This window comes from Chamaea fasciata, unplaced genomic scaffold (assembly GCF_029207755.1).
Source record: "Chamaea fasciata isolate MVZ Bird 193981 ecotype frontalis unplaced genomic scaffold, bChaFas1.0.hap1 SCAF_3, whole genome shotgun sequence".
NCBI lineage: Eukaryota > Metazoa > Chordata > Aves > Passeriformes > Sylviidae > Chamaea > Chamaea fasciata.
The window spans coordinates 29941467-29963204 of NW_027094088.1; the positions used below are offsets into that span (position 1 = coordinate 29941467).

The 21738-nt window shown below is 45.6% G+C and overlaps 1 protein-coding gene across 6 annotated transcripts in view; it reads right to left on the minus strand.

Moving 5' to 3' along the window:
- Positions 1–3393: 3393 nt before the first annotated feature.
- TTC7A (tetratricopeptide repeat domain 7A) overlaps positions 3394–21738 on the minus strand; it is a 168215-nt gene continuing 149870 nt past the window's right edge. For 3 of the 6 annotated variants that reach the window (XM_066178467.1, XM_066178471.1, XM_066178472.1), the window contains one exon: positions 3394–5115. In XM_066178467.1, the coding sequence (XP_066034564.1) occupies positions 4894–5115 (222 nt within the window). In that variant the 3' untranslated portion in view covers positions 3394–4893. Of the gene's footprint in view, positions 5116–8042; positions 8211–11601; positions 11838–17536; positions 19470–21738 lie in introns of those variants that run through there. The other 3 variants (XR_010719970.1, XM_066178468.1, XM_066178469.1) reach the window with 3 other exon arrangements.

Consider the following 21738-nt stretch of genomic DNA (forward strand, 5'->3'; position numbering starts at 1 on the left):
ATGATTGGATGTGCAAAAGCTGCGCACCTCTCTGTGCTCAGGGAGGTTCTTTACTCGTATCATCATGGGCTGCTATGCAATGGCGCAGCATTGCAACCCCATCAGCGGTTTAAGCCACTGACTGGCATGTGTTTCTGTGGGAAAACGAGTTGGATCTTTCAGTATCCAGTCACTTGGGAACCTGCCTTGATTTGCTGGAGCTGAAGGCACAACCCAGTTCATTAGAAGCAAAGTTGGAGGAACCATCTTGGCAACTGCTGGGTCAGTGGTTACCTCCCCTTGTGCCAGCATCACTGACTGATTTCCATTTCTGGGAAAACAACCTTCTATCTGATCATGCACTGATATGCTGCAGCACTGAACAACAACTCAGCAGTAAGGGAACAGTCCCTTGGAGCCAGGCTTAGGGAGCAGTCTGAGGGTCATTGAACTAGCACAAGTGACAGGGTGCTGGCAAACAAGACTCACCACTGGGCTGGTGGCAGCAGCCACCCTGCAGGTGGCAGGCGCCAGGGCAGTGCTGACGGGCACCCAGATGGGTGCCACAGCTGTCCCTTTGGGCACAAGGCATCTCCCCTTGGCCAAATAAGGAGGGAGAGGCATCTCAGCTCCACATGCCCGTTGCATAATTGTCAAATATGCCTGTATACAATTGAGTCAGAGGGAATTATTGCTGCAGCACAGTGGCTTTGGGAAGCCTTCCTCTTGTAGGCTGAACGGCAACTATCAAATCTCTGCTGGTTTGGCTGAAAAAAGATAATGGCAGCAATGCCTTTTCACTAAAAAGGATTGTTTCCCACTCTGCTGTCATTAAAAAGAAATACAAACTAGCCAAACTCATTCTTTACCAAGACTCTCTGAAAATGGAACATTTTTTGGACAAAATAACTGTAATTCAAACTGCAGCAGCCAGTGCTGTGCCTGCTTTGGTATCCAGCCAGTGAATTTTAAAGTAAACACCCTCCAGGACTGTTCTCCATTTGGATTTATTAGTCATTACCAAGAAAAGATAATTAGCACTTCTGAAGCACTGTGATAATCAGTAGCACGAACTGTTACCAATAGAAACGGCCGAGGTCCTTGCGTGGCGCAGGAGTCTGCAGCTCGCTGTGCTCCCTGCACGGAATGAGCACACGGGTGGGCAGACCCTCAGCTGGGGGAATGCTCGTAACCAACTGCTCCAGTGGCGCTAATGACACTTTACACGGGATAAGGCAGGAAGGGGAGCTGTTCCCTGGTCTGTTGAGCTTCTCCTTCTGTTATCCTGGAGGCAGGCAGAGTCATTATTGTTACAATATACAATCCTCCTTGTTGGTCAAAGGCAACGGCACATACTACTCCTTTACTGCACAACAGGAAAATAGAAGGTAATTATTTTTTCTTTTTGCATGCACTCTGCCAAAAAAATAGAAAGAACCTTGTGGTGGAACAAGAGGAACGTGATACTTTAGGCAATGATGTGGGCTTTTTATCTTCCTCTTTCAAAGCTAATGAACGAGAAAACTCTGTTAAGACTCAAGGCAGTGCTAAAACTTGCAGAATTGGTTCCCCAAAGTTATTGCTCCCCAAACTTCCATTACTCATGATCTGTAATAATCATATGAGAGATGGGATGCAGATCTTTTGTGGTTAAAGCTCAAACCCTGAGCATTAAGCATGCCAGGCATATTGCGCATATTACTGAGCTCAGGGAAGTAAGTCTATCAGATTTATCAACATTGCCATCTAAATAAATACTACAATACATAGGCTTGTCTGAAGCAGTTGTCTTTGTTTTTCTGTATATGGAAGTGTGAACAAAATTCATGCTTAGTGACAGAGGTAGCATATAAGTTTGGGAAGACTTCTGTTTTGGTGAGCATGATTAACAAATATAGTTGGAGGATCTACCCCCAAAGTACTTTTAAGTCTGCAACCACCACTTTCTCTCGTGAACTGCACAGGAGCATTTCAAGCCAACACAATACTTTTCCAGCCAAGAGGTACTTTGCATCCTCTGGGAAGCATGCAGGAAATCTCGGGACTGAGTCCAGTATGCATGCAAAGTACTTTGTCTGGAATTGTTGCGGGGGCTGTGGTGTGGTGAGCTGGTAGAGGGTACCATACCCCTCTGATTCCTGTTCATGATGGCCTTTACTCATGTACATCTGCCCTGCCACACATGGAGCAGAGGCTCTTAGGACTGAGATTCCAATGCCAGCAAAACTCATTGATACACACAAGATGGGACCACCCTGGCAACATCTGACTTGTTGATGCACTCAGAGTACTCATGAATGTTTGCCTCTCCTCCAGGAAGATGAGTGCTGTGGCAAGTCTGATTATCATCAAGATGAAGTTTGCCTGATCGCAGCAAACGTGATGGGTTGGTGGCTGTTTACAAGCTATGCATGCAGAAGCAAACAGATCTGTGAGTGTTTGCTTTTCAGCTGCTGCTGGGAAACAGGCACCTCCTGCCAGGTCACAGACCAGCTACGTTACAGACCCCTTAAAGCAGCTCCTTGGTGGCAGAGGTGGATTTGCAGCTTGTGCTCAAAGAGCTGCCCAGTACACAGAAGTTGCTATGGCAGTGCTTTGCAAATACACATCGCACTACGGGAGCAGGACGGGCGACCACATGGACTCTTGTTTTGTCTTACACGGAAGGTTTGCTCCCACCCTGGGAACTGTGGAGCAGAACAAACACCAGAATATGATATCTATCTATCTATATATCTCTCTGCTCAAGTCTATTGTCAGATTGCATCTGACTGTGGAACTGGGTTTAAAACACCTGGGTAACAATTTACATATTACGTCAACAACAGCATCTCTCCCCCTCCCCTTCCCTCTTTCCTCCCCGCAGGGCAGAGCGAGCTGACTTCATTGCATCCTTCACAGCAAAACGTGTCTTGGCTGCATCTTTTTGTCTTCATGAAACTCCTTTAATTCTGGTACTTTAACACCTACTCCTTCCTCTGTTGCTGGTGCTATTTGCAAACATGAAATGTGGCCGGGGAACACCGTCTCCTTGGAATCCTGCCCCTGGCCTAAAAAGTCTGTTTGGGTGCCTGTGTGGCACTGGAAAGCCAGAGAATTCGTGGGCTGAGCACCTTTCATGGCTGGGCTGCTTCCACCTGGAGCGAAATCAGCCTAGATCAGGTCTGGAATCCCTCAGTGAACAGATAAATAAGTTAGGCTATTGCATCTGCATCATTTAAGGGGAAAAAAATAAAAATATTGGCCTGGGAGTGCACCAGGCTGCTGCAAGAAACCTGAGAGCAGTGTGCTTCCGTCGGTGCAGGCATCTTGAGGGAAGGCTGGGAGTTCTCCGATGGTGTGGGCTGGGAGCAGCACGAGGGCCCAGCTCTCCATTAGCCTGCAGATATCCAAATAACTGTAAACAACGCTGACTTCAAGTCTGCTGCCAGAGCCCCAGGCTCTGTAAGTAACAACCCCATTTTATTTATTGCCTGAGGATATTATTATTTCCAGAGTGAACTAGTTGTGGATCACAATACTGGGCAGAATTATAGTACAAAGTGTGCTTTAGTGCAAACTTACTTATGAAATAGTCACAAATCTTCTTTGGACAAAGATGGGCGCAAAGCCCCAACCTTTTCTTTTTTTTAGTAAAGTGCAGCAAATTTCTGCATCATCTTTACCTTGGGACTGGTCTGGACGGGGCTGGCTCTCATGTGACAGCACGGTCCAGCTCCACCTCACTGCCAAGGCCCTGGGGGGGTCATGCAGAGCTAAGGAGCAGCTCAAGCAGGGGCTGTGCCAGCCATGGGGAGGCTGTGTGGATCAGAAGCTCCTCACCATTACATCTGACAGGAGACGCAAAATGATGCCACTGAAGTCTCAACTCCGTACCTCTAACATGAAATTTCTATGGACAATCCAAAGATTTACTTTTAAGGAAGAAGCAATTCATATACACACATACTGCCTTCAGCACACCTTCCCTTAGAAGACCTCCGCCTTCTTCTGCATCATCAAAAGATGGATATGAAAATGTTTTGTGCCAGGAACGGTAATGCAGTAGAGCACAGAGTTCAGCCACTATATACTGGTAAACACTGTATTCCTCACTAAACTGATGCAATAGATTATTAATAAGAATGAAGCTCAGAGCTCATAATTAGTTACTTCATGTAAGGCCTTTGAATAAATATGTAAGTGGATATATTTATGTGTTTTTAATATGAATTCAAGTGTGAATTGATTTGGGCTTTGGTCTTTCTGCTTTTGTGAATTGTACTGCAGTAGCAGCTTTATTTTTAAAAAAGTATTTTTAATTTAAATTGGTCTAGGCAAGTGCTACACTACATATAGTGAGCATATACAGAATATAAAAGCAAGGCAAGAAAAAGGATTATCAAAATAGAGGAAATAATTTTGTAAACAGCATATATTGCATGTCTATTTGGTGCAACTGTCATTCTTGTCCTGTCAGATCTGTGGGGAGACAGCCACATACTAAACACAACTTGGTCAAGTTAGCTGGTGAATTTACTCCTATTTAGAGCAGGTCTGGGCTTTAATTCAGGGCTTGGGGGTTTTATCTTCAATGAACACTGAAAGGTGCAAGTGCTTTCAACAGCTGTACCCTAGCATGATCTTTCTAGGGTCACCTTGAACCAACGCTTTGAAATAAGCCTTACTATTAACTTGAACAGGAGGTTACCCAGGCACCTGTGAAGAAAAAGGCATTTTCTGTTTCTGCCTGTTGCAAATTCTTCTACAGTTTGGCTCGTCTGTGCTAAGCCTGTAGACCCGAGCCCCGTCCTGGATTTACTTAGCCCAGTTGCAGGTTACAGTGGCACTTTTCTGTTGGGCTTTTTCTTTGTTTGTCTGCTTGGTTTTGGTGTCTGTCCACGCAATGAAAGTGCTCAGCTGCAGAGAAAAGCTTCAGAGCTCCCTGGGTATGACGGTGAACGGAATGACAGGACTGCTGGATTCAAGGTCCAGGGCAGTAAGGAAACATTCAATGGCTGCTTCGTTTTTCCCCTGAGCTTGCAAGACCTCTCCAAGGCTGTTCCAGGCAATGTGACTGGTGGTCTGGATCCTGATGGCGTCTCTCAGGACTTTCTGGGCCAGTTCCCTCCGCCCAAGTCTGCTCAGCACCAGGCCCTGTCAACAAACAAGTGGTGAACAGTTAAGAACAGTGCAGAAGGGAGGAAAAAATGGAGCACCCCAAGCTCCCACCAAGCTGCCCCACGAGTGCAGGCACAGGAGTTCCATACAGGGGACATCTCCACCTATTTCTGAAGAATAAAAGTAAACCGTTGTTAAGTTCTGTGTTTTCTGATAGTGATGTACAGTTTAAAAAGTAATTGTGAAAATAATTTTTTTTAAAGCAGATTCAGATTCAGCTCTGCAAGTGCTCCTGCTGTGTGTTACTGGGAGAGCATTTGTTTACTGGTGCTATACAGAAGAAAGGTTACAGGCCCTTTGAGCATCCCCCTCTCCTTGCCCAGAAAATATACACAGGTTTGACTACAGCCAGTATCTGAATTCATTCCTGCACATCTGCAACACCCAGCTGAGGCTGAGGTAAAGTCTCGTCTCTTACATCCTGACCACACTGAGATCTTTCTGCTCAACAAACAGGGGGCAGAGGGATGTGGTCTCCTTCGACCTTCCACGGGCAGGCTGTATGTAACAGCATGGGATGTAAAAACTGTCCTCCTGCACTTCAATGCAGATCCTAAAGCAGTGTGGGGGAAGAGAAGGATGGAGGAACCTTGTTTAAAAAGCTGTCCTTAGGGTAAGAAAAGACACAAGTGGGTGTAACCATCTGGAGGGAACAGGAGGGGGAGGATGAAAGAAGTGTTAGGAAGAACATGTGTTCCTATAGGGCTCTCATGGATGTGTCTGAACCCACAAAGCACCTAATGAGCCAGGCTCCCTGTTAATTGCACAGCAGTCAACCACACCGAGGAGCCCAGATGGTCATATGGGCTTTGCAGGCCTCAGCATATTTGTGGCATTTCTCTGCTTCCTCCTGAAGGTGCACACACCAGGATGAACCTTCCACCAGCTTCATTCAAGTGTGGCCTCTGGAAGAACAGCCAGCACTGCCATGTCACCTGCCAAGCTCCGCATGGCCTCTGCCTCACCCATGGAAATGTTGGCAAGTGAGATGACTGCCTGACTTCATGCTTTTCCTGGGACAATGTAGTAGGTGGATGCATAAATATAAAGAAAAGCATTAGCTCCATCTTTAATATGTCTAATTGCCTTTAGTGCATATGGAAAGATGTAAGAAACCTGAAATCTCTCATAACTAGAACCCAAGTAAATTTCTGATGAAAGAATGGTGAAACTTTTAGAAATAGTGAAGATTTTTCCTCTGTTTTGTTTTGTTTGCTTTTACAAAAGTACCATTAAACACAGGGTGCATCAGCATCCTTAAAGCCAGTGATTGCACCAATACCTACAGAAACACATAAATTTGCCTGAGAGAGAAAATTAAGAAACACCCATTTAATCAAATATTGGCGGCGCTATGAAAAGCTTCACTGCCTCTTTCTTGCCCATACCCTTGACCTGAATAATCAGCTCAGTATCAAACCTGGTCATTTAGAGATGCAGGGATGTTTTTTCTTTAGGTTCCTCTCTATGTAGTAAAACAACAAGGTAACAGGGTCTAATCTTACAACCCCCTTGGGAGCAGGCATAGGTGGCACAGAGGTTCCCTGGTGGGAGAGGCTGGTTCCCCTGTAGGTAGCTGTCCGGAGATGACTGTAGGCATGTAATGACAGACTGGAAGGAATTTGTGCAATTATAATTTGAGTCACCCTCTTGACAGGGATAATGAGGCATAGAAAGGGCAAGAAGTGTGGCCATAGCAAATCTGCTGCTGAGCCAAGAATAGACAGGATCTATCTTAGCTCAAGTTTGTCCTCAACCACAAACCCACTCTTCCTAAAATCTCTTCCTGTTGTGCTGACCAAGCAGAGCCAATTGTGCTCTCTGGTGGCCGGGGACCCAGCGCTGTCCTCAGCCTGACACTAAGCAGCATTGAGCCTCTCAGTGCTCTCAGAGGGCTGCTGGCCCTGGAGGCACAGGGGCCAGTGAGGGCGTGCAGCTGCTGCCTGTCATCCTTCTCCAACGAGGAGGGGAATTCCCTGCCCGGCTGACATCTCGCGCCTCTCAACAATGCTGCAGTGAAATCCACCTCATCGTAAACTGCTCGTGCAGCACAGCTCCCTTGCATGCCCCAGCACCCTTGCTGGTCAAGAACCAGAGCCTGGTGTGGCTTCCCTACCGTGGCTCCCCAGTGTTTGCTGTGCCTGTGCTCAAGGTCCAAGAGGAGCACTGTGTTCTGCACACACAGCTGTTGTGCCCACCAGGGGCAGATGCCCACCAGGAAGAGCAGCTCACGTGGAAATTTCCTCTTTGGTGTTCAATGCTTTCAAGCTTGCCAGTTTAGCTGAGAAAACATCTGTGAACCTTCAGAGAGAGCTATTCCAGGCTCCCCAAAGCCAGGGGAAGGCCTCCTGTTGATGCTGCAATATACTGTGCAAGTGAAAAACTGCTGGTTTTGGAGGAAACATTTGCTAAAGGAGTTTGAGATTTTCACTCCTCCGTGCTTACACACACAACTGGCATTTGGCTGGTGCCAAATGCTGCCCAGGTCCGTGGCCCTTCCCCAGGCACGCCACCATCCTGCTTCCCCCTTCTGATGAGGAGCAGCCCCCATGTCCTCTTTCCTGCACACATGCCTGGACTTCATGCAGTGTGGGCACACCACACTGGGCTCCAGGCCTCAGCCCTGGTGGAGGCTGGGGTCTGGCCAACCCAGGTCTGCCAACGCTCAGCCCCAGCACAGAGACCTACTCCTTTGCCCAGAGTGAGCTGTGACAGATGGTGACAGCCTTTTAGCGAGGCTTAACTGAAGCGGCACAAATATGCTGCTGATGTTTAAAGGACAGGTTGAACATCATTAATTCTGTGCGCAGGAGAGTTTCTGGCTTTGCATTTCCTCTCCCCCCTCCTCCCCACACCGCTCCTTGCAAACCACAAGCATTTTGAGAACTGGAGGCTGTACAAACCTCAAGCCTCAGGAAGACGCAGCACTGAGCACTTGAGTTTTTGTTTCTCTGAGGTATTTGCACTTGAGAGCTTCTCCTTGCTACTGAATTTCTCATTTCCCCATGGAGTCTGGCTTGCTATAAACAATGCCTGCATGTTGTTGCTATGTAGGTCCAGTTGGAATCTGCCTACAGTGCAAAAGAAAAAAATGATATCTAAATTCAGAAAGCCACCCACTGTCAAGCAATTTGCATTTTTATCTGGAAGAATTTTTTTAAAAAGATTTTTCTAATGAAAGTTCAGCTCCTGAGTTTCTATGGAAACTCATCTGCTTGGTGTGCATGCATAATTTCATAAAGTCAGATCTCAGGAAGATGAGCAATTAGTATAAATAAAGCAGGAATGTGATTAAGGGTTTCATCCTCTTATTCCTGAAGATGGAGGGTAGGACTGGGTTTTGTTGTTTTCCCTCAGTTTCTATTTGTCTTTTTGCCAAAACAATGCAGAAACCGGTGTGCAAGGTAGCCTGACTCCTCCGCCACCTCCTGGCTAGCACTGGCACTTCTGGTTTTGCCCAGTGATTTTCCTCCCGAAGATGACAAGTACCTCTAAGTATGGCCCTCTCTGTCAGCGGTGTTGGTACTGAGTCAGACTCTAAGGAGCAATGAGGACAGGCTTATTTTTAAACCTAAGCAAATTATAAATAGTAAAAAAAAAAAAATCCCAAACCAACTCAAAAGGTGAGTGGGAATCATTTTTCCTTCCAACTCCTGTGGGCAGCTCAGCCCCATGTCAGCCACACACAGGCATTTCACGTCCTGCTTGCACCAACGCAGTTGCACAGTGCTGGGCTGTGAATTCACTCACTCACTCACTCGAGAAGGTCTGAGGGTAACCTCCACAAATAAATCTGATTTCTTCTTAAGGCCTGAAGACGCATCTCAGGTGTTGTAAGCAGAGGCAGAGTGGTGAGGGCAGAGTAGAAGCCAGACTGTAAAAGACCGAGAGCTGAGAGCTCCGGCAGAAGCTCAGCTGAGGTGAAGGGCTGTGGCACAGCAGGACTGGGACAGTCTAGCAGGGTACGAAGGCTGAGAGGGGACAGTGAATCTGGTCTGCTGACTTAGTGCCTTATGCTGACAGCTGGACTCCTGAATTGATGGGTTTTAATTTCATGGAACAGAGGGTGCCTATGGGAAGCTTTTTCAAAGGTATTTTTGACCTCCTCTGCATGCAAAACAAACAAAACCTAAACCACTTCTATGGTGACACTGGACCAGACTCCCTTGCCTTCAGTGATGTGATACTTAGTAACTGATACTTGAGTGAAGCTATTTTTGTTTTAGAATAGGAGAGCCATATTTCAACTTAAGTTAGATGAGAAAAAAAGTGACTTATTTTCAATTTTCACTAATAAAGAAAGTGAGCATAAGCCACACTTGGAAGTCCCGCTTTTAGAAGGTTGTGAAATTTCTGCTTGTGCCTTTATTTCCTTAGACTTTGACAAAAGCTCTTCCAATGTTAGCTCATAAAATTCCCAGAAAATAGTGCAGGAAGACTACAAAATAAGCCTCACGTACAAGCTGGAGTTTATTTTTAGTAATGAAAATCAAAACTTCCTTTGCAAATGTTTAGTTCAAACACCTGATGAGCTGCAGAGAGTTGTCTCCTTCCAAATAGGTGGCACAGATTAGCTTGTTCTTTCCTTTAGGGCTTGTATTGGAAAATGATGTCCAGAAGAACATTTCATTTCATTCCTGGAAGGTTGCTTTTTGTTGTATTTGCAAGGTCATCTTGTTTTTTGGAGAATTTGTATAGGTGGACTAGACTCTGTCCATTACAAATGGATTTTAATAATCACATTAAATGCAAATTCTCACTGTCTTTGCATGAGACTCTAATTCCAAAGTGAGGTTTTCTCTGATGCTTGTCTCTATTTAGCAGAGCATTCCTGCCTATTATAGTCTGAATACCCCAAGAAGTTTCCAGAATGAATCAGACGTTGCTGCTGGGCTTCCTGAAGTGCATTATTTAATTAATTTCAAGGTAAATGCAGTATCCTTACTGTCTACGCCAATCTGTAATGTGGACGAGTCACTTGTGGTTAGTGGGAGGGTAATCAGCAGCTGGCAAAAGCAGGGCATGCTGCAGAAAAGTGATCGTTCAGAAGTGTGCTTATTCAGCAGAACCCTACAAAAAGCCTTTCAAGATGCATTTGGCATTTGGCGATAACAGTCTCATGGAACAGAAAAATCCGCACTGCTACAGGGCAACACACGCTTCTGTAATTATTTAGCAACCAGAGTAAGTTGTAAGCAGAATCTGTTGCATAAACCATGAAATATTCCTTTTGGAAAATGGCGAAGATTAACCCTGGAAATTCTACGTCTCCTAGAATAATGAAAGACATGTAAGTAGCCAATTGCTCTGTGATTATTTCCCCCTACATTCACGATCTTTGCACCTCTGAAGAGCAAGGATGTTTTTTTTAGCTGCATGCAGTGAAGTGAGTTCTTGTTGCGCTGTCACTTAGCCACACAGTGCCTGGCAGCGTGGGGGTAGCTAATCACCCATTTTGCTGATTCAGTCCAGGTTGTGGTGAACCTGAGCCATACATCTGAGCTCTGTTCTCTGAAAAGACACTGTAGGAGTACAGGGAGCAACCAGGGTCCTCTCGCCGAACTGAGAGAGACTGCATCTTGATTTGTTGCCCTAACAAAGGAGGACTGCGATTCACTTCTGGGAGAACGCGTCTTTCAGTGTTTCTCTGCCTCCTTTGTTGAGAACAGCTTTTCCTCCTCTTCCTTCCCCCCCTCCATCTCCTCTGCCCAAGCTGCTGCATCCCCTGTCAGTCAGTGACGCTGAAGTGCTGCATTTGAGAAAGCAGAGGAAGGGAAGGAGAAGGGAGGAGAGGGAAGGCAGGCTGGGCCACTGCAAAACACAGAATGTGGAAAGGAGAAACGAAGGAACAGCACTGGTGGGGGGGAGCTGGCAAGTGCTGGGAAAAGCAAAAAACCTAATGCAAAATAATTCCATCACAATTTGTAGTACTTGTGCACTGCCTGTGGGTTTTAACTCAGTAGGCTCAGCCTGGAGACTTCAGCTCCAGCACTGCAGACACCAAAAGGCAGCCTAGCCTTTGCTGTTTAAACTTCACTGCAACCTCTTCATGTGCTACAGAGGAGTGTGAGGGAAGGGAAGAAATGAGACTGCGAGGAGGTGTCAGGAGAGACAGACTACCTGAGTGTGAAAACAGTGACAACTTAAGCCCACCAGAGACCTGGGGACATGGATATACTTTATCAATCACAGCGAGGTAGTGCTTGCAGCGAGGGAAGAGAAAGCAAAAGAAAGAAAAGACCAAAAGTGGTGAAGTCCTGAAGAGAGGGACGTCCCCTCCCTTAGCTTGCCAGTGTGTTTTCCAAGGCAGCGAGTAATTGCAAAGGCAGCATCTTGCCCAGGCCCCCTGTGAGGCCAAGGCACTCCTTGCCCCGCAGAAGGGAAGCATTGTGCTATGCTGCACACTGCCCTCTGCCCGGGCTTGCTGTCTCTATTTGAGTTCATCAAATGTTAGCAGGGATGTTTCTACCGTGTTTGAAGCTTAAATGTGATAAAACATTTATTGACATAAAAAGCAAACCCTAAGGCAGCATTTCAAACCAGGAAGCTCTGATCTCTTCACAGGGAGTCTCATACCAGCCTAGGGAGAATGAAGAGTTTTTCTGCCTTGTTGGATTGTCGTCACTTAAGCTTCATGCAAAGCAGAATCGTTTGCTGCATGCTGAATATTCTCTAGACGGCTCTTCCTCTGCTGAGACCTACATGGAGATGAAGCAGGAAGCAAGGAAATCTAACAGGATGCCTCAACCACATACCTGAGAGTAACTAAATCCAGTATATGTTTCACAGTCTCTTTTCCTAGGGAAGGAAAGATTTCTCCCAGCCCTGATCTTAGCAGTTGTCACAGTAATGTTGCAATAGAGAACGCAGGAGATTCAACTACAACTCAGGCTCACGGTGTCGTCTGTAAAAATACGCACCAAAAGGAGGTCCCAAACTAATCATAAATAACAACTTAGAACACATAATTTATAACATAAGCTCCCAATTCTGCTGTGCATTGTACCGGCTTCCCTGGCAGAAAGCCTTGTTGAAATTAGTGAGATTTGGCCTAAATATATCCAAGTATTTCAAAATCTGCACAGAAATGAAACTGATAACCATCAGCAAAGAGAGAAAAGGCATGTAGCACACATGCAGGATGTAGAAGAGCTGCAGGTAACCTGCTGGCTACAGCACTCGACTAGAAATCGGTAGCTGTGCTCCACTGCCTGCTAATACATTTCACATTGAATAATTTGTCATTACTCAGGAACAATTCCGACAGCAGGGACAGAGTCAAGGGACAAGCTTTGGGAAGCAGAAGTCCTGGGTTTAAGCGTTCCCAGGCTAAGGCTAAGGAGGTTTGAGAACTTGCCTCTTTTGTGCCCAGGGAGTACATGCTAACTTCTAGCCAATGTTTGTAAGAGGGCAGATCAGCTGTTAAGCACCCCCACTGCCCCAGGGGTGTAAAAGCTCTGCCTTTATTTTGTTAGTACGCAGGTGCCTATGTTTTGTTGCACCTAACAAGATGTTGCTGCAGATAGCTGGGGAATGTCTAGGCTTAAGAATTTGACACCTAATTAAGCTGAGTGTCCACAGTGTGCTTGTGGTTGAGGAATAGGAAATTTTTGTTTTCTTAGGTAATCCTCCAGGGCCAATGCTGGATCGTTCCCGAATGTTTAATGCAGTGCTTTGAAACAAAGGAGGAGGCTGATGCGCACATTTCCCATGTATGTTATCTTCCCCTCTGCATACAGAGTACATCTTGTCTAAATGTATGAGTCATGAACAGGTTCTCACAGTCAACAGCTTTAGCTCTGCCGAGGGTCTCTGAGCCTCAGTCCCACAGAACTTCTGGCCAGAGCAAGTGTTGCATTTGGTACGGCACCGAGGAGGGGGCACAGTGCAGCGAAGACACGCTGACAGAAGCACACAGCATGCCAATGTAGATTACAGCAGATGTCTTCTGAAAGGAGAGCCGAGGTATTTAAAATATCTTAATTTGCTTAGTTTTCCACTACTGGCAGTCTCTGGGATAGCATGTGATTAATGATATCCTCCACACAACTCCAGCCGGAGCCTCCGTGTGTAGTATCGCAGCTGAGCCCTAAGCTTAGCTGAGCTGCTGGGAAACACAGCGAGCTGGGCAGGAACACACTGCTGGGGTCCAGCCACTGCCTCCAGATTCTGCTCCAGTGCCTCTGATCCTGCAAGGAGTATGGCTTCCTTATTGTCTCTTAACACAGAATCTCTCCTCAATCACGAACCTCCATGTACAAAGAGATTTTGCTGAATTACAGTTTGTATTTTCTGTTACATGCTCAAAAGAGAATGAATGAAGAAACTCCTTGGGAAGGTAAAAATTTGATAAATACTGCACATAACATTGGCGTAAATGGAAGCACCAGCAACACTGGAAAGCTGCGATGTTTCCACGTTTCCTATTTGTTTGGCAAGAAGGGACTTCAGCTTCCTTCTCATGAATGTGGCCAGCTTGGTGTGCATCGGGACAGCTTGCTGAAAACCTGGAAGTCTTGCTAGTTCCCACGCCCCTGTTTGTGCAGCTGTGTCTTACGTACCAGGAGGCAGCATACTCTGCTATTGTGCTACACACTATTTTATTTACTGTATTACTACAGCCTATGACTCTGTCCTGTCCTGCGATAACAAGCAGCCTAAATAGCACAGCATTTAAACTAATTATAACCGGTTTCCTTGTTTATGAAAAATAGTTTTTGAAGGTTGAAGTATAAAGGGGATTGTCATTCCACCCCTTCTCCTTTCTGACAGTTCCCTGAGCACTTTCTGAAACGCCATTTATGGGTCCAGCTGCAGACCAACTTGACCACTACAATTTCTAGGTTTTAATTTGATCTTGGAGCAAAGCACGACAGGAGGACAATACTGCTTAGTAAAACTGCAGTGGTATCTCGAGGTCTGTGTATAGGAAATCGTAACTAAAGCTAGTAATCACCTGGGAAGATCAGGCTGGAACTCAGTTGAGAAGCACCTGCTGCAGGTTAAGATCAGGCCGAGGATAATGTCTTTAGACCTGGATGCAAGTTTTACTCTCCAGAAATGACCGAACCACTCCAGGATCTCAATGAGTTTAAGAAATGTATTGGGTTCTTCTTTTGTAAGGTGTTACACACACTTTGGAGAAGAGATCAGAGAAGAGCTGGGGAGTTCTGTCTCGCAGGATTTTACTGTGGTTTCTAAAGTTATATAAACAGAGCCTGAGTAATGTGATAATGAGCACCTCAGGGACATGGAGAATAACTTACCATAACAGAGGAAAGCAAGTGATTGGCACAGATAAACAGGAGCTACAGATTCCCTGGAAACGGGGATAATCCACCTCTGAGAAGCAGAGCACCAGCCCTCCCGCTAATGGACTGAAATCTCTGTGCTGTGCACTGGATCAGATTTGCTCCTTCCAGCGACCCCAAATGCCCCAGCAGGCCCTGCCTTTTGCGGATACGGGAACTGCGCAGTTGCCCCGGGAGAGGAAATGGCCACTCAGAGTGTCTAAGTGATGGCTTCGGTGTCAGGGAATCACTTATCACCCTGTTTGTGATGGCTTCACCGTCTCCTCTGGACGGAGGAAGGAAGCCTGGTAACTGCGGAGGAAGAGAACGGGCAACAAACCAGCAAAACAACTCTGTCAGCTCCTAACTGGTGCTCAGGAGCCCTGATCCTGCTGCACTGCCAGGGATTTGCTCCGATGGCTGGGCTACAGAAGCTGCCAGCTAACTAATGGATTTTCTGGGAGGATAGCAGTGGGGGAGGGCGGTTTCTGCAGCAAACAGAAATGAGGAGAACAAAGTGTTTGCAATTCCTTGGACAGTGAGTGAGCTGACACACAAACTTATTAACGTGAACATCCAAAATGCTCATTTCTCCTCGGGGAGCCAGTGACTAGAGGCAAAGCCAAGTTCTCTCCCTCAAGCTCAGCTGCTTCACCACAAAAATTTGAGTTAAGAGGCTGCTCTGAGGATTGCTTTTCCCCAAGGAGAGCTTAGAGCAGTTATTTTGGGATATCTGAAGCACAGGAACATTCCTGGGATTCTGCAATAAGCTTCAGAGTTGGGAAAACAGAATTTGCTAACCAGCCGTGGTTTGGAAGGAGACTACCAATCATCTCCAAAAGCCAAATGTTGCTCTACTGTTGTCCTCGGTGGAGATGCAAAAGGTATGTGCTGGACAGGCATCATATCCATCAGGTGAGCTTCTCTTTGGGTCAGAGTAGAATTAGTTTTGGTGGTCGTCTCCAACCCAGTCCAGCCCATAACCCACCTGTGCGAGATTGCAGGGTACTGCTGTTGCACTGACAGGCAGAAGGCAGCTGTCCTGATTTCCTTCTGCATGACTGGGGATGCTCCCTGCCACCACAGCCTTACGGACAACGAGCTGCAATCAGCTCCTGGACTGCTCTTCCATTGGAGAGCAGCCCACATGTGCTGATGGTCCACCAGCAAGTGCTGCGCTGCTGATGTGCCATTTTTGGAAGGAGGTGTAACGAGCTATGTCACCCTGCAGAGCAGGCTGAAAATAGGATTGCACTCACTGTGCCATGTGGCCCAGTGGTATGTCAGGACATGTATTTTTAGGAAATTCCTCCTTTGGGCAGAAAGGGTGAAGAGCTTGGCCTGGTTTGCAGGCTGCTGGCTTTGCCCAGGTCTTTCATTCTACAGTGTGGGAGTGTGTCACTCACTAGTCAGTCTATGGAGGCTCCTAGAGCACGGATACAGTGCTAGTCTTGGTTACCTCCTGATCAGGGTGGCTGTGAAAGGGTAAAAGATGACTGGTCTGGGGCTGTGCTTTTCTCTGTTTCAATGCATGCATGCTTGCTGTCTCTTTGCTGGTGCTTTCAGAGAGGGAACTGACCTCCAACAGAGCAGGGATAAAGAAAAAAGCAAGGAAGATCAATGTCTTAGGAAGACTATGGTCCCTGAGGAGTAACAATAAAAATGTACCTTTCAGAATGAATGTGTGAGGGGAATAAGATGCTCAGAGAAGATATCTCATGCAGAGAGGAAACAGAGAGAGAGAGAGAAGCAGATGGTAAGTAGGGAATTTGCCTCATAGGTACTTTGAGGTACTTTCTGGGTGCAGCATAATGAAAAAATGCAGTCCACCTCCAGGCCCAGCCAGTTACTGATGCACAGACAGTGCTGTGAAAAGGACAAAGGCAAGGCAGTGCTGGACTCAGAACCAGTGTCTGACAGACACTTGCTGGCTTCCTCTTTTACTCAGAACATCATTCCTATCAGGCAGCATGTGTTCAGCTCCAGCATCTGGGTTGTGATTTTTTGGCAGCTGCACAAAATCTCTGCTATTAAATCCCACCTGCCAGTCTCATGTCTGCTCTCAGAGACCTTTGCCTACTAGCAAATGCTTCAAAATCACACTGCCAGGCACAGCATATCATTCTACAATCCTACCTCAGGCAAAAACCCTCATGCAAGGTCTCCTTTTAATTTCAGTGGGCTGCAGAAGGGAAAGGCTAGAGGACGGGCCTTTAGGTAACAGGCAGAAATATTCATTTAGGTCACGGCTTGCACTGAATTCCTTTCAGCACTAATGTGAAACAGCTATTTTTCCCCTGAATTATCTGAATAATACTATTTTGTCTGTGACATTCTAAGAAGCTTTCTTTTGAGACACATTCCATGCTACAGCTGTGCAGAGAGAATTTGTGAACTTTGTTCACTGGTATCTGTTCATGTGAAGTTGTTCTCCCCCTCTTTAAAATTCTTCCCTTCCTTCCTCTTGCTTCTTAGCGGTCCCAGATGAGCAACACTACCAGTATGATGTGTGCATACTCTATGTCACTCCACTGCTGAAACAGTTCCTTAGCAAACAAAATGCAGAAATACAGCTTGCTCATCTATCTTGGGTAAGAGATCTACCCACAGAAATAACTGCAGTTTTTAATTCTGCACAGGGAGAAAGGGCCTTAACTTCCACATAAATAATCTGCTGTTATATTTCACAATCTGATTTTCCCTGGCATAAGCCTAAGCAATAAGGCTGTGCTTCTGGTGCAAAGGACAACATCTCCTGGAGATGAAACAAGCTACTTGATTATGGTATCTCCAAAATTGCAAACAAAAGAGACAATCAGTGCTTTTTGATGTGGACATCTGTCAGCAGAGAAACAACTGCTAATTGTCATGTAATAAGCACACCAGACACTTCCATAGCAGTCATCTTTCTGGAAGTCAAGCATGAAAAAAATGTTACTCATCCAAGCACCAAGCATATTTTGTCTGAATCTGGCTGCATTTCTGCAACTGTTTAAAACTCCAAAGTGATACAATGCTCTTTTATAGACAGATACTTGAGATCAAAATACTGAGCCAAAATATTGCAATCAGTAATGGTTTTTGTTGGCATGTGGTTATCTAGCTTTATATTCTAATATTTGCATTTTAGTTTTGGAAGCAATGTAGGTGTAGTGAGAAAAGGTGCTGGTATCTCACATAAATACAAGCACATGGGATTTGTAGAGAATTGGTTCAGCAGCAGAACTATTCAGTTGCACTTCATTCAGAGAAGTCCTTGCTCCCACAGAAGCACTGTAGGAGCTGTCAGTTTGGCAGCTACATGCCTCTACATGAGCTCTGAGCAATGTTAAAGCAGTACAATGCTGTCTAAAAGCCATGTGCGAGGAGGAATAGCTAATTCTCTTTGTATGAAAGGATTGACTCTAGACAGCCTGCCAGCTATAGAATCCATACACGTCATTTCCTAAAGCATCTGCAAGCCTCCCTTGCAGGCATGGGCTCATCATCAGCCCATCACTTTATTGAAGAGAACAGAAAAAATAGTTCAAACCTCTCCAGGAACAACAGGTAAGGGGATGTCTTCTAATGACTGAACCAGGTCTGAACTGACCAAGAACCTCTTTGGAGTATCTCTTGTTTAGACGGCACCCAAGCTGCCTGCACCACAGACCAGCTATTTTGGTGGTTACATAGTTTGGCAGTAGTCTAATGCTGGATACTGTATTTGGAACAATTTTTCTTGAGAGCTGCCAGAGAACTCCTTGATCATCAGTTAAGTGGGTAATACCAATCTCTCATGATTTTCAGCAAACCAGTAAAAAACTCGACTGCCTAAACATAACAAGCCCGGTAACTGCTGCAATCACACAGAGCCATACACATAAGATACATTTTAGCAATGCTCAGAGTCCTAAGCAAGAAAAAAAAATAACAAACATTATGAAGTCTTTTTTTACCAGTATGGCATAAACAGAACCCTTACTGAGCAATAAAACCTTTAGCATTGTACTCCAGTCTAGCAGAGTCCTTTCATTTTAATGAAGTTGGTTTGCCTTTGTCCCAGGAGGAATGGCCGTGGGTATATGAAATGAGCCAGCCTGCATCTTTGAGGTGCCCAGGGAGGCAGCAATGTGGAAAAGACCCATGATGTCTGGGGAGCACGAGAGGCAGAAAATGAGGAGAGGGGCATCTTCAGTCGCTGTTGTGTCAAAGGCTCAACAAAACACAGATGCCAGCAGCAGCAGCCCTTGATGGGGATGATGTACTTGTAAAACATTTACATTTTCAGCAGGATGTTTCTAATTAAACTCAATTGGTTTGCTCACCTGCTGGGAGTGACTGCCCTGCCCCTCATCTCCCGCTTCTACTTGAGCACAGAGGATGCAACTGCCGAGGCTACCACAAAGCACTGTTCCTTCTGTGCACTGACAGTAATAGAGAAAATGGATGGCAACAGCCTGTTTTGTGTTTGCTACTGTTCTAGGAAGTGCTTTATTTTTTTTTTTTATTTTTTATTTTTTTTTCCCCTCCAGAGCATCAGAGGTTTTACAGCCCTTTTGCAAGAGTGGGGGGTGACTGACAGGGCTTTGTGTAGTTCCCTGACTGCAGGATATGAGGACTGATGCTGGTATTGAACCCCTCAGGTCCAGGGAAGGTACCCATAGAGATCCTGACTATAGCCAGATCGTAAGGCAAAGGATGGTATTGAAGCATACCATGATTGGTAGTGCAAGACAGAACAGCCAGCTGTCACTAAACACTTCTTAACCTGGTTTATGAGCACAGCCTGACTCAAACATTTTAAGAAAGGATTTTATTGATACTGTGTTATATTGTCTGAGGCATTTATGGTTTTGCCCAGAAAGGTCTGAGACAACCAAACCTTCAGAGAAAGCTGCTAAAACTGTGTGGACAGTCAGCAGGACTTCTGGCTTACCATTGCTGTCCTAGGCTCCCTTTCTGTGTGTTTAGGGAGCCAGCAGTTGTCAGTGAGATGTAAGTCATACCTCAAAAGAATACTTGAATGTAATGGCCTTGTTGTATTGCGGCGTTGCCCTGCTGTGAAATGAGAAAAATGCATTTACTGTGCTGAGGCAGCAGGTCAGCATCCCAAATGTTCTCCCCTCCAACAAGCTCACTGGGTCAGAATAATTCTGTTTTGGATTGTACAGGACAGTCTCCTGGGTAACACGCTTCACAGCAAGGCTCGAGGGGAACACGCCCTTGAATGCAAGGCAGTCAATGAGATTTATAATTACTGTGTTTTATAACCTCGTTCATTCAGGCAGGGAAGGATGCTGCTGAAGGGAGCTCAAACCAGAGAAATCATCAATCTGCAGCTACGTAAATAACTGCTGTTAACATGATTTGAATCTCAGATGGCAGAAGGCGCTCTTTTGTCCACTCTGCTGTCCAGAGCCACACAAAAAACGCACACATTAGTTTTAAACTCAGGTGGCTGTAGGATGTGGAACTCTGACTTCAGCTACCCTCTCCCAGAGAAAGGGATGCAAAATTCACTCTGTATCACTGAAATCTGACTGCATTAAGCAAGGTCTTGGCTCAAGGCCAGGTCCCAGCTGTCCCTGCAGTGATAATGACCACTCTCCCCGGGGCTGCTGGGCACAGGCAGAATCCAGCTGCATTTACACATATGCACACAAATTGTCTGAACACAGTGGTGTTAATGCTTCTGGGATCGCAAACTGAACCTATAGATGTCTCATCAACAGCGAGCCCCATGCAGAATGCATTTTATTTTTGGAAAAGCCTGGAGGTAAAAAAACTAAAATCTCCTGGTACAGTTTATCTGATGCTTTGTTTTTGAGTGTCCTTGATGCATAACAGCATGCTATCATCTCTAAAGATTAAAAACAATCCCTTCTTATTGCTCTGCTGGGTATTTTCAAAGAAATTCAAGCACAGATGAAAACAAATAGAAACAATGCCCAGTGGCTCTGAAGAGATCCTGGGCCTCCAGTTTCAAGTAGTCTGGAGACGATTTTAAACAAACACAGACCTATTGAATCTTTAGCTACAGCTCCAAGTGAGGACATGCAGGCAAAACTTCAGTAGCTTTAACAGGGTGAGGCTTGAGGATTTTCAACATCTGGTTGAGGATTTTCAACATCATCTCCATTTTGTGGTAGGCTCCATTTTTAGGGTATAGCTTAACTAAGATCTGGAGTTTATCACATGCAACACTGGATTTCCATTATTTCTTAAACTGGAGCTTCAAGCTAAATAACAACACCTTTGTTCAGGCTTGGTCTAAACAAAAATTCAGAGTAACCAGGTTGGTTTTCATGATGTTAAAGTCTGGGGTTTTTGATGGACTATGGCAAGGGTGGAGAAAGTCACCCTCTCAACATCAGTGCAGGACTGGGGCCCAAAATGACTGAATTAAACACAGTGTAAACTGAGAGGGCCTCAGGCACTGATGGAGGAACAGTTCAGCTCGCTTCAGTTAACATGTCTTTTGCTTTTACCCACTTGGCTTCATTGTTCTGAGGATCTGGCCCAGTACAAGAATGAAATCCCACCCCCAGCCCCTGTTCTGCTTCCAGCGTTTGCTGCTGGCTATCTCTGATGGACAGCTGCAGGAATTTCTTAAGGAGAAATCTATGTGACAGTGCTGCACTTAAGAAAGTCTGAAAATAGGCTTTTTTGTTCTTCTTCACTCCTGCTTCTGCACTGGCCTTGCTCAGAATGGAAAGCACTTTGCCAAGGTATACTTGAGGGTTTGGTTTTTAATGGCTGGACAAAATCATTCACAAGATCACCCGTGAAGGAAAATAACTCCAGATGGAACTAGTTCAAGATGCTGGGGCCAAACACACCAAGTTGAGTACGTGAATATTGATTTAGGGGTGTTTGTGGTAAGGAGGATAACAGAGATGATGCTGAATATAAAACCATGCTCTCTTGATGATAAAGAGCCCCACAATGCAGTGTATCACAATGCACAGGAAGGAGGGCACAGCATGTCATGTCATATTATACCTGCTGCAGACTTTCATTGCATTTCTGGAAAATCTCTCATTTATTTCTAAATTAACCTTATACCTGCTATGCACTACCCACCTACTTTACTGCAGTTGAAATTCCTTTGCTTTTAAGTCTGTATGCTGTCTGGGTATTGAAACCCCCCTCGTGTTTTTGGACAGTAATATAAAAAATCCCCCTGTGGCCCTCCCTCACCCTCTTTAAGGCATCAGACTCGTTGCTTATCTGTTTGTTAACCCTGGCTATCCCCTATGCTTTGCTGTGAGGCCAGTGCTGCTGACCACACTGCTGTTAGTTGGATGCTTGCAGTGTAAAAGCACTA